At 46.0% G+C, this 12,708-nt stretch overlaps 1 protein-coding gene across 4 annotated transcripts in view; it reads left to right on the top strand.

Moving 5' to 3' along the window:
* The first annotated feature begins 2,114 nt into the window (after positions 1–2,114).
* The window catches only part of Cfap97d2 (CFAP97 domain containing 2), a 19,151-nt gene continuing 8,557 nt past the window's right edge, over positions 2,115–12,708 (top strand). For all 4 annotated transcript variants that reach the window (XM_026788778.1, XM_005366251.3, XM_026788779.1 and 1 more), the window contains exons 1-2: positions 2,115–2,230; positions 11,824–11,904. In XM_026788778.1, the coding sequence (XP_026644579.1) occupies positions 2,141–2,230; positions 11,824–11,904 (171 nt within the window). In that variant the 5' untranslated portion in view covers positions 2,115–2,140. The remainder of the gene's footprint in view (positions 2,231–11,823; positions 11,905–12,708) is intronic.

Raw genomic sequence — 12,708 nt, 5'->3', positions numbered from 1 at the left:
GGAATTCTCCCTAACAGATGCCTTTCCCGGATCCTTAGTGGCCTGGACACAGTCTGCTGTTTTTTTTCTGCGTGTGTTTTATGCTAAAGATGTTCTGGGATTTCCAGAGCCAGGAAAGCTAGGGATGTTCCAGAAAGGCATCCGTGGCCATGACCAGAAACTGAGAGCCAGGATGCTGAAGAAGTCTGCTTTGTGAAAAAGTCTGCCCTATGACAGGGTACAGGGACATTTTGTATGTCAGTTGAATGACCTAAGCTCTGGGATAGAGAGGTGCCTGGGAACAGGGCTGATTATAAACAGCATTGCAGAGAATGTGCTCATCGAATAGCTTTTAAAAATTAGTCATACAAATGTGGCTTAAAAAAAACAAAAAAACAAAAACAAAATTCCAGTTTCTCAGTGTGGTGCACATCTTTAATCCCAGCGCCTAGAAGGTAGAGGCAGGGGGATCTCTATGAGTTCCAGGCCAGCCAAGGCTACCTAGTGAGACCTGGTCTCAAACAAAAATCACTTCCCTCCCATCTGCTCAAGTCAACTTTTCCACAATGACTCTGGATTGGTTCCGGGTCTTACCTTAGACAGGATGGTTTTCCACCTGCTCTGATGGCAGCAGCATACCGTTCCCAGTGGACCCAGTGCTCAGACCACACGTCTCCTGCCTCAATACCCATGTCTCCTGATACATGGCACCCCAGGTTCCCCTGGCAGCAAGATAACCATCCAAACTGTATGAGTACATCATGTCTCTCTCTCTCTCTCTCTCTTCTAGGTCAACTCCTTAAGAATATGCGTAGAGAAGGACAAAACATATCCAGGAACGCTGTCTTGAGGAGAGATTGTGTAGTGGGCTGCTGCAATCAGGACCCTGGTGTTCATGGGGCCCAGGCCTTCCAGAGGCCCAGCAAATGGTTGCCACTCACCCTCAGAAATCCTCTTGCCACAGAAGTGCTCCTGCCTTTTCCCGAACTGAAATTTTCATGACAAGGCCCTGTGAGCGCGTAGCCAGTTATCCTCCAGCATATCAGGAGTGGGCCATACTTTGGATTCACTCACACCTTATATCCTAAGTCTGCCTCACGCTCATCTGGTGTTTTGTGCAGACTGACTGCCCCTGAATCGTGCGGCTATGTGCCCTTTCTAGCCTTCACTAAACCTGAGTTGAACAGGGAGTGGCCTCTACCAGCTCTGTACTCCAGATTCTGGATGTCAAATGTTACAAAGGCCAACATTCTGAAAGAAAAACAACATAGCCATTCTTTTTGACACTCTTTTGGGTTGCTAGGGAAAACTAGTCCAAGGCAGATAAAAATAACTTAGGGCCTAAAAGATGGCTCAAAAGGTAAAGGCACTTGTCGGCAAGCCTGGTTCCTGAGTTTGATCCCCAAGAACCACATGGTGGAAGCACCGAACACCACCAGCTATCCTCTGAGCCCTACACGAATGCCATAACACATGCATGCTCCTGTTGATATAAATTAATTATGTGCAATAAAAATTAATTTTTAAAAATTAATAGTTTAAAATGACCAAGATTTTGTGTAACTGAGCCTCAAGTCAATAGAAGAAAAAAAGAGATAAATAAAATTGGACATGTTCAGGGTGGTATGACCAGGAAGGAAGGAAGGAAGGAAGGAAGGAAGGAAGGAAGGAAGGAAGGAAAAAAAAAAAAAAGAAAATCTACTACCTAAGCTGGAGTTATCCAAACAGTTTTAAAATGCCAAAGACAGGACCAAAAGTGTTTCTTTCACCAAGAGTAAGAAAGGGAGGAAATGGGGAGAATGACAGATGGCAGCCAGGATGAGTCAGGACACCAGTGTGAGAGGGGGGCTGGGCCACTCTATTCGTTTCTGGTGAAGGAGATGGTCTTTGACCTTCACATTGTCTTCTGGGGCTGGGAGCTGACTTGCTCTCCTCAAAGCAGCAACAGTGAGCTCCTCAAGACCCAAGACAACCGCTGGAGTGGAAGGAGGGAGAGTCTATTCTTCTCATAGCTCTCAGCCATTGTTTCGAAGCCTCCACACCAGCTCGCCCCAGGCCTGGGCGCCATGGTAACAGTCACGTGACCCCCACAAACAGTTCTGCTAGGGCTGTAGGCTCCACCTGCTTCTCTCTGAAGGGAGCCTGGAGTTTGTGATCAGAGATGCAGAGAATCCCCCGACTGACCACCCCTTGGGCTAATAGGGACCTGCAGAGAGCCTGGGAGAAAACCTACCAGGACCACAGGAAAAAGGTAGGAAGACATGGGCTAGCCTCATGCTGGGCTTTGGGATGCCGGACAGAAACCAGGGAAAAAGGACATGAACCAGGAAGATAGAGGCTTTGGGGTACTGGGTTTTGGGGTGCCTGATAAAGACCAGAGAAGCAGGGCACAGGTTCAGATGGTCAGAATGGCAGTTTCTTTTTTTATTAAAAAATTGTTTTATGCATATGAATGTTTGCTTTCATGCATGTCTGTGTGCCCCGTGTGTACCTGGTGCCTATGGAGGCCAGAAGAAGGTACCAGCTTCCTTGGAATTGAAGTTACAGACAGTTGTGGGTGCTGGGATTCGAACCCAGATTCTCTGGAAGAGCAGCCAGCATTCTTAACCTGGCTAAGCATCTCTCCGGCCCCAGAATGACAGTTCCTATCGGGGTTCTTCATTGTGTCACAGTGTGTTCTTAGGGTACCCAGTTTCTCCCGAAATCACCGTAGGACAAAGAGCTGTGTGTCTGCTCCTGGTCCACATTGCTGGCACCAGAGGAGAATAAAGTCTGCCTGCCCCTGGAAAGGCAAGAGACAAGGATTATTTCTAACCCAGATGAGGATGCGGATGTTGCTTAAGAATGCCATTAAGTGGGGCTGGAGAGATGGTTCAGAGGTTAAGGGCACTGACTGCTTTTTCCGGAGGAGGCAGGTTCAATTCCCAGCACCCACATGGTGGCTCACAAACATCTGTAATGGGACCTGATCCCCATTCCCTCCGATGCCCTCTTCTGTCGTGCAGATTACATAAAAATACATGAATAAAATAAATCTTTTTTTAAAATTCCATGAAGGAGCTCTGCCTTCCTAGTGGGTACATCTGCTAATGGCATTTCTATCAGTTATGGTGGAAACCCTTGAGGGAGGATGTCCTTGACTCTGGAAACCAGGAATGGCGTGATCCTCTTTACTAATTTTCAGGGGTTGCCCCAGGTACCACATAGACAGTCAATCCTATTTCCTCTGAACTTTCAGGTGTCACCCTAAGAGGTCAGCTCATTGCCAGGTTCACTTGATGCCCCACCTCCCTGGCCTCAGGAGACACCCATGGAGCTTTCAAAGGTCTGAGCTAGCTTCCTGACATCTCAAACTTCCTCGCTTCCCTTCTACAAGAAGCATATCGTGGTTCTGGTTTCCTGTCCATGCCCCCATGCTGCACACACAGCTTCATCACACGGTGCTTGTTCCACCCGCTCTGTTCACGCCTGTTCACTGTGGCATTATCAACCTCTAGTAATTGCTTAGTGATGATATCACACTAAGAAGCCAGAATCATTGACTGTTGTTTCTGTGAGTGATCTTGGAGACCAGCCCTATGGGAAGTTGTTCTTTTGTATCCCAGGGACTGGCCCAAACCCTTTGAGATACCAGACTCTACACCTGAGCGTAGTCATAAAACAAAGCTCTTTGGAAAAGTTCGCTGCAGCGGAGAAGGCTGAATGAGCAAATGGAACTCAGTGAGGTGGACAGTCGGTTGGGGCCCTGAGGTGTTTGGGAGCATTGACTTGTGCCACAAATACACAATTTTTGAATAATGTGCCAGAAATACCCCAGAAGCCTAAGGCTGGGGTTTCTGGAGAACCTGATCTGGCTATGACTACCAGCAGAACCAGTAGACTGGGAATCCACAAGTCTGACTCAAAGGTGAAGGTGCTAACACGTGACAGAACAAACCCTGAGTCTCACTGAGAAGGGAGGAAGCGAAGGCAGAGACAAGGACGGGAAGGGAGAGCACGCATGGTCCGGGGACCAGCCTTGGGCTTCACTGATGGAGAAACTAAAGAAAAGGGGTTGGGATGAAGCACACTAGCTGAGGAAATAACCTCGGACTGGAAACCATAGCGACGGAGGGTGTGGAGAGTTCAGAAGCTAAGGAGGTTAGACAGTGGAAGCTAGTGGGACTTACCCATAGGCACAAGATGAGGGAGGGGAGACTGTCAGAGTTGGGGTGTCTATTGCTGTGATAAGACACTATGACCAAAGCAACTCTTTGGAGAAGGAAGGGGTTATCTGGCGCATCCTTCCACATCATAGTCCAACATCACAGGAAGTCAGGACAGGAACTTCAGGCCGGAACGGAAGCAAAGACCACAGGGAAGCATCGCTGACTGGCTTGTTCCCATGACTTGCTCAGCCTGCTTTCTTATACACCTCAAGACCACCTGCCCAAGGACGGCACCGCCCACAGTGGGCAGGCCCTCCCACATCAATCATTAATCAAGAAAATGTTTCACAGTCCTGTCTACAGGCACTCTGATGGAGGCATTTCCTCAGCTGAGGCTCCTCTTCCTAGAGATGTCTATGTTTATGTCAAGGTGACAAACAGCACAGGGACAAAGTGTGACTGTGACCCGGATACCAAGGGCCCTGTTAGATGAAGACAGTTATGAGCAGGTGGAAGAAGGGTGACGGGGCGTGGCAAAGGCCAGAGATCCCTCTCTCACGCCCCACATTCAACTAGTTTGAATAAAAGCCAATCCATGTTCCACGTGAAGAGTAGGGAACTCAGCTTTTCAGGCAGTTAGAGCTAGATTGAGATTCTCTGAAAACACAGAGAGTTTGATAAAACAGAGAAAAGAGAACAGAGTACCCCAGTCACCTCTGACACCCCAGGGCCACCTCTAGAGTCTCAGTAGTTACTTTAGGAGCTGAGTGCCCGTTCCAACACGCTCCCACTCTTCAGCAAGCGCCTCTATAGCGCACACATCCTTCTGTCTGTTGCTTCTTTTGGAAATGCGACTTTCTTCTTCCCTGTCTGCCGGGCATCCGCTGCCGATGGAAGGGTCTGCAGATCTGCAGATGCACCAATAAAGCCTGCACTGATCTGTTCTTTGTGCTGTAACAGGACATCCCGGACTAGACAACTTACAAACAGCAGGCATTTATTTCTTACAGTTCAAGAGACCACATGTCCAAGATATTCAAGGATCTGGATGACTCAGTGTTTGCAAAGAGTGGCTTCCAAGATGACAGCCTTAATGGGGCAGGTGGATTGCTGATGGCTGTTTTATAAGGGCTTTCATTTCATTCACGAGAAAAGAAACATCATGACTTAATCACTTCCCCCAAAGGCTCCGCTTCTTAATACCACCACAGGGAGGATTAAGCTTCAGCATGAATCATGGGCGATCACAGAGGCAAACCATAGCAACCTTCGAAACTGAAATCAAAAAGAACCAACACCTAACAAAAAAAAAAGAAAGAAAAAAGAAGGAAAAATGAAAACAAACCGGAATATCCAAACACAGTGGTGTGAGTACAGAGGTGTAACGTGCCAGTAGCAAAAACAACAAAGGGAGAAGAAAGGAAAGAGATCTATAAGAAGGAATAATAAGGGGCAGTGTCCCCCACATCCAGACACTACAGCAGAGATCCAAGGAGCCCAGAAAATGCCATAAAGCAATCTCAAATACACATAGGCATGCATATTATATTTGAACCTCAGAAAAATAAAAAGTAAGAAACAATCTAAGGTGTTCGATGGATGTCCCAGCAGATAAGGCACATTCTACTATGATGACCTGAATTTAATTCTTGGGACCTACATGATGGAAGAAGAGAACCAACTGTCATGTGTCCTCTGACAAGCTGTGGACTGTGTTCATGCATGCAAACAGACACAAATATGTCATAAGAGATTAATTAAATACAGAGAGTCACAGTGGCTTAGACTGTGTAGGTCTTCAGTGATACAGGAGCAGGGGAAGTAATAGGATTTAGTTGTAGTAAGGTAGTGCACTACCCATGATTCATGGGAAAGTTATTTGAATTAATATTAATATTAATCCTCCCTGTGATGGTAGTAAGTTGACTGGGATAGTTGCAAATGTATGTCACAAACTCCATAAAAAATAGTCTTTAAAATGTCTTTAAAATGTTTAACTGGTGTAGCTGGAAAGTTGTGCCAGTGGTTAAGAGCACTGGCTACTCTTGCAAAAGGAGGACTTGGGTTGGGCTCCCAGCACCCACGTGGAGGCACACGTCCAATTCTAAAGGATCTGGTGGCCTCTTCTGGCCTCCTCAGGCACCAGATACACATACAGTACACATATATACAGGCAAAATACTTGTACAAATAACATAAAATTAATATTTTTAAAAGATTATTTATTTATTATATATACAGTGTCCTGCCTGCATGCATGTTTGCAGGCCAGAAGAGGGCACAAGGTCTCATTACAGATGGTTGTGAGCCACCATGTGGTCGCTGGGAATTGAACTCATGACCTCTGAAGAACAGCCATTGCTCTTAACCGCAGAGCCATCTCTACAGTCCTAAAATTAACATTTTTAAATTTCAAATAAAATGAGAAAAGGCAGAAACCTAGTAGAAAACAAAATTGGAGCAATGGACAAGGCCAATGGATGGAACATAGCAGCAAATGTTACAGACGTGACTCCTACTGGATGGTCACACGCCTTGTATGTCTGTAGTCTAAACGCAACAAGAAAGTGACAGAGATTGGAAGCCAGGAGAGCCTCCTCAGGTAAAGGTTCTGGTCACCGAGCCCCATGACCTGAGTTTGATTTTCTGGAACTCACATGATACAAGGAAAGAACCAACTTCTGTAAATTGCCCTCTGGCCTCCACACACATGTGACAGCACGTACACTCATGCATGTGTTACAGCGTGTCCACCCCAACACACAATAATGGATGAATGTTTTTGAAAAAGGCAAATTATCAAAGTGGATCAAAAATATATTTAAATACATATGGGTATGTGTGTGTATGTTGATCATAAGTAGTTCATGTTAGTCTAAAGATACATAGACAGCCGGGCGGTGGTGGCGCACGCCTTTAATCCCAGCACTTGGGAGGCAGAGGCAGGCGGAGACCAGCCTGGTCTACAAGAGCTAGTTCCAGGACAGGCTCCAAAACCACAGAGAAACCCTGTCTCGAAAAAGAAAAAAAAAATAAAATAAAGATACATAGACTACGAATAAATGGAAAAGAATACACCATGTTAACACTCATTAAAAGGAAGCAAAAATAACCGTTTTTAATCTTCGGCAGAGCAGACTTCAAAACAAGGAGTGTTATCAGGGATGAGCAAATCAGTGTATGATTACAACAGGGTCAGCCCTTCCAAAGGACAGCAATCCTCAACATGCTTGCTGCAGACAGTAGCGTCAAGGCCTGGGACAAGGAGAGTTAGAATGGCAAGAAAAATGACGAATTGAGAAGGGAGGACCACAAAAGGACAATAGAAGGCTAATGTGCTCCAATTACACTATGTGAGTTTATGAGAACAGCTACAGTTAAACATATGATGATTTTTAAAGGGGAAAAGGAAATACATGGTGCTACTGTCCTAGCTGGAAATTCTAACACCTTCAGTCAGAAATGAATCGCCAGGCAGGAAATCAGTAGGGAAATGTTTGAACTCAGTTAACACTATTAGCCCACTGGATGGCTTGGATTGAATAATTTTTCCTACACAAAACCAAAGAAAGGCACAGTTAATGAAAGAAATAATAGATAAACTGAGTTTCATCAAAATTCAAAATGCCTCTTTGCGGTGAAAAACAATGTTGCGAGAGACAAAAGTCCCAGCCTGGAGAAATGTTTGGAAAGCATATATGTGATAAACAACGTTTCCCCGAAATGTACAAAGAATCCCTAAACTCAACAGAAGGAAAATAATCTAATTAAGACTGAGTAGAGATTCCCAGATGATGTATACAGATGGCAAGGGAGCCTGTGAAAAACGCTCCACCTCATTTCACGTGGAAAAGGCAGAGTAAAACGATAATTAGTAGCGCTACGCTCCCATCAGAATCCCCATCCCTAGGGACCTCCACATGGCATCCAACTATTGGAAGCCTCTGCCAGACTGTCCCTTGGGTTCCTAATGACGCTTCTGTATACAGGCATAGGTGATCAAATTGCTTAGCACTGGGGACTAGCTTAACCCTCATTCTCACTCTCCTGAGAGAGGTCCAAGACGGGGACCAAAATTTCTAGACCTCTAACTGTATAACCAGCCCCCTGGTGACGGGCCTCCATTTGAGGCCAGGCAGGAGCCTCATCACCAGCTGGCTTGCTGGCTACCACCAAAAAGATACCTGTAGTTTTTGAGCGATCCAGGATTCCAGCTCTAGAAGGACAGGAAAGGGGATGAGAAGACTAAGCACACCTCTTCTCATGCCTGTGCTGAGAGCAACAGAACATTCTGGGAGATCACAGTAGAAGACCTGGACAAACAGAAATGGGTACATCATTTTTGAGAATAAACCCTTGATGCACAAATATAGACGTTTCCCTTGAATTGCTTTGAATCCTCAGGAAGACCCACTGTTTTATTGTTCCCCCTGGGGCCAGACACATTCATCATCAAGCTTACCTGGTAGCAATGCATGCATACTCAGGAAATATCGAAAAGAAAGTATGACAGGAGAAGGCTCACCTATGATAGCAAATGCTAAACCCAACACAAGGCTCTGGATCTAAGCACGTGACAGTGTTCAGCACGGACAGGAGACAGAACAAAGGCCCAAAGTACTCAGCCGCAATTGCTTCTGAAAACCAAAAGATACTAAAAGTGGTCCCTGCAGACAGCAGTAGTCTTCTCTCTGTCCCAGAAGCTTGGCACACACAATCAAGGTGCTTCACATACATGTGTGTGTGTGTGTATGTATATATTGTATATACATGTATATATAAATATACATTTATATGGATATCTGTGGACCTTACTGCAGTGTCCCCTGGTGGTAGAAGCAGAAGACGGAGAACTGTGTCCTTCCATGGGGAGTGAAGAAGGGGCACCCTTTGATACGAGCCTCTTTCATAGGAGCTCAGCTCCAGCTCCGAGGCAAGACCTGCCCACAGGGCTGCATCCTTGTTCTGCACCGAGGATTAAGTTTCCAGCCCGTGAGCCTGAGGGCATGTTAAGACCACAACGGTCTCTTAGTCTATCTGGGCTGCCTGTAACAACAGAGATTTATTGTTTATAGCTCTGGAGGTTCTAAGTCAAAATGCTGGCAATTGTAGTGCCAGGCCAGGGCTGGTTTTATAGATGGTGCCTTCCCGCTGGGTCCCTCTCACTAGGATCTCTTAGGCCACTTATTCCGTTTAGGGAGGCCCCGACCCAGAGCCTCCTCACCTCCCAAACACTCTACCTCCTAATCTTAGGAGTTAAAATTTCAACATACGAAGCTGGAAGACACGAGTATTCAGGCCCCAGCCAGAGTGTATCAAACAACGAGAAAAACAGTACTGAGTGAGAGAATGCCCTACACAGAGGAGAAACCTGGGTCTGTTCTTGCCTTAGCCTGAGCAAGCAGAGAGTTATCCCTCACCATTCTGTGGGCTGGGAGTCTAGGGACAGAGTGCCTGGCAGGGTTCAGTGCTTAGCAAGGGTGGCTCCATGCATTGCAAACAGCACACTTTCTCTCAGTTCACATGGCAGAGAGGACCAGTGCTCTCCCTTCGTCTTGTGACAGGCTCTGACCCCCAGGCTTTGTTCAGATTCACCTCCCTCCAAAGGATTCCATCTCTGCACTCAATTCCTGGGATTGGAGCTTCAGTCTGGATCCTCAGGGTTTAGTGTCTTTAGCCTCCAAAAGGATTGTAGATTTAAATATAAGTCAAGAGGCCGGGTCGTGGTGCACTCCTTTAATCCCAGCACAGGGAGGCAGAAGCAGGTGGATCTCTGTGAGTTTGAGGCCAGTCTGGTCTACAGAGTGAGTTCCAGGACAACTAGGGCTGTTACACAGAGAAACCCTGTCTCAAAACAACAAAGTGTGTGTGTGTGTGCATGTGTGTGTGTAGAGAATGTGATGACACATGCCTGTAACTCCAGCCGCACTCTGGAGGCTGAGGGGAAGATCAAGATTTCAAGGCTAGCCTAGGCTGTGTCTCAAAAAACACAACCAGGCATGATGGTGCACACTTCTAATCCCAGCACTCAGGAAGCAGAGGCAAGCCTGGTCTACATAGTGAGTTTCAGTACAGTCAAAGCTACATAGTTAGATCCTGCCTTTAAATAGCAAGCCAAAAGACTAAGTATAAAAGTAATTAATATTAACTCCTCAAGTACTAGAAGATGGGAAACTTATTCTATAAAATCAGAGTAGAGAAAATTTACTAACCATAAATCAAAGCCCTTTGGGAAAAAAAAAAAGAAAGAAAACTGATAAACTTGACTAATAAAAAGATTTATAGCATGGCCCCAAAAATAAACAAAACAAAATCAAGTATAAGAAGAAAAAATAACTATAATTTACATCAAGAGTTTATATGTAAACAAACTCTAAAACTAAGGAAATGAAAGTAGATAAGCAATAAGAAAAAAGTCTTCAGGAGTTCAGACAGCTTTTAGCCTGTGGAAAAGATGGCCGACCACTAATAATAGATACATGCAAATTAAGCTCACCCTCTAAGGCTGTTTCTCAACTCTGAGGTTGGTGAGGAGCCCAGGCGTCATTGGCAATGCTCTGGGGAAAGAGCCTCCACCACACTCTGCCGGGCTATGTGTGAAAGGCAGAGCCCCGTGGGGGAACTGAGCAATACCTCATAAAATTGCACACACGTTTATCCTTTACCCTAGCAACTCCAATCCCAGATAGACTGGCAAATGCACAAAGACAAATTGCAAAAGATTTTCATTGCAGCTTTTTTTTTTTTTTTGTAATAGCAAAATTGGAACCAATTCAAATATCCGTCAGTGGGCAGCTAGGTCAATAGGGCTCTTTACCCATAAGGACTGATATACAATTGTATAAAGAGTAAGGAACTTCTCCTCAGGCTACTGTTCAGTTATTTCTGGAATGTAGTGTGTTGTGGTTTGGATATGGTTTAAGGTTTCCTAAAGCTTTATGTGCTGAAATGTGAGGCCCATCGTGAGGCCCATACATCTTGAGGGTAGACACTTGATCTCCTAGGATGTTCAGGGGGGAAGCCTGCGGGAGTGACTTGGATTAGACAATGCCAGTAGGACGGAGCCCCAGAACTGAATCCTGGTGGTTTAATAAAAACAAAGAGATGGTTGGAGCTTGTCTCCAGGTTTGTCTAGCCTAGCATGAATTGATCCTCGACTTCATCTCTATGAGTAGATGATAAGCAGATGACAGATAAATGATAGTTGAAGAAAGAAAGGCCAGAAAAGCCTGTGAATGTACATGTACACACATGGGTGAATGGGGGTGGCAGCTGTGTGACTTGGTCTTTTGTGGGGCCCCTGGTAGTGGGACCAGGAATTATCCTTGGTGCATGAACTGGCTTTTTGGAGCCCATTCCCTACATAGAGATACCTTGCTCAGCCTTAATATATAGGGGAGGGGCTTGGTATGCCAGGCTTTGTTGAGTCCCCAAGGGAGGCCTTACCCTCTCTAAGGAGTGGATGGGAGGGTGGGAAGATATGCGGGGAGGGGGAGGAGGGGGAGGAGAGGGAAGGGGAACTGTGATTGGTACGTAAAATGAATAAAAAGGTTAAAAAATAAATAAAATAAAAACTCCCATCACCTCTGTAAAAAAATATGTAATAATAATAATCTTGGGTACAAGGTCCTAATGGGGATGACACAGAACCTGCTCCAACTGCCCCAGGTGTCTCACTGCCCACTCTGTGCCGCAGGTCCTGAATGCCCAACCACTAGTGGACACTCACCCACCACAGACTTATGGCCACCTCTGCCTGAAGTTCAAGAAACTAAAGGTATGTGCCACCTCCTCTTCTAACCACATTCGCAGCTTGCAAGGCGACGTTAGTTCAGAGCCTCTGGGCTGGGAGTAGACAAGCTCTTTGGCCTTGTCAAAAGCCAGGTGTCACCTAACAGGCCAGCTGAACTGAACCTGCCTGATGGAGCTGGCTACTGACTGTACCAGAACCTTTCCTGACATTGCCCTGCAATGGCACAGACACAGAAGGGTAACTTTAGAGCAATTTGTACAGTTTGGCTCCAGATAATTAATTAGCATCATCGCTTTAAATTTGCTGGCCCCTTCCAGATTTGTGTTCCTTGAAGCATGGGTCATGGGTGGGAGGGAGCCACACATGATCATGCCTGAAGTGGTGTGCCCCCCCCCCCCGCAGCAAACGGAAAGTAATTGACTTTGTCAATCCGTCGAACACAGTTGCAGGGCAGCTGAACACCAGCAAGTCCGTGTAAAAGCTGAAAGCAGGCCTTAGTGGTCCTGCCGCTCTTCTGACAAGTTGGGGAGGAAAGAGAAGAGAATTCCCCAGATGCTTGGGGGTCCAAGGAATATGGCCTATTGAGCAGCAAACAAGAGAGTCCATCTCAAACAAAACAGACCATGAAGGTGGACAGCCAAGGTTGTCCTCTGACCTCCACAGGCAGGCTGAGACACATGAACACACATATGCTCACACACACGCATGCTCACACACACGCATGCTCACACACACACACATGCTCACACACATACATGCTCACACGCATACATGCTTGCACACATACATGCTCACACACATACATGCTTGCACACATACATGCTCACA

This window comes from Microtus ochrogaster, unplaced genomic scaffold (genome assembly GCF_000317375.1).
Source record: "Microtus ochrogaster isolate Prairie Vole_2 unplaced genomic scaffold, MicOch1.0 UNK7, whole genome shotgun sequence".
NCBI classification, from domain to species: Eukaryota; Metazoa; Chordata; class Mammalia; order Rodentia; family Cricetidae; genus Microtus; species Microtus ochrogaster.
The sequence above is the reverse complement of the archived record's forward strand: the minus strand, read 5'-3'. Positions and strand labels throughout refer to the sequence as shown.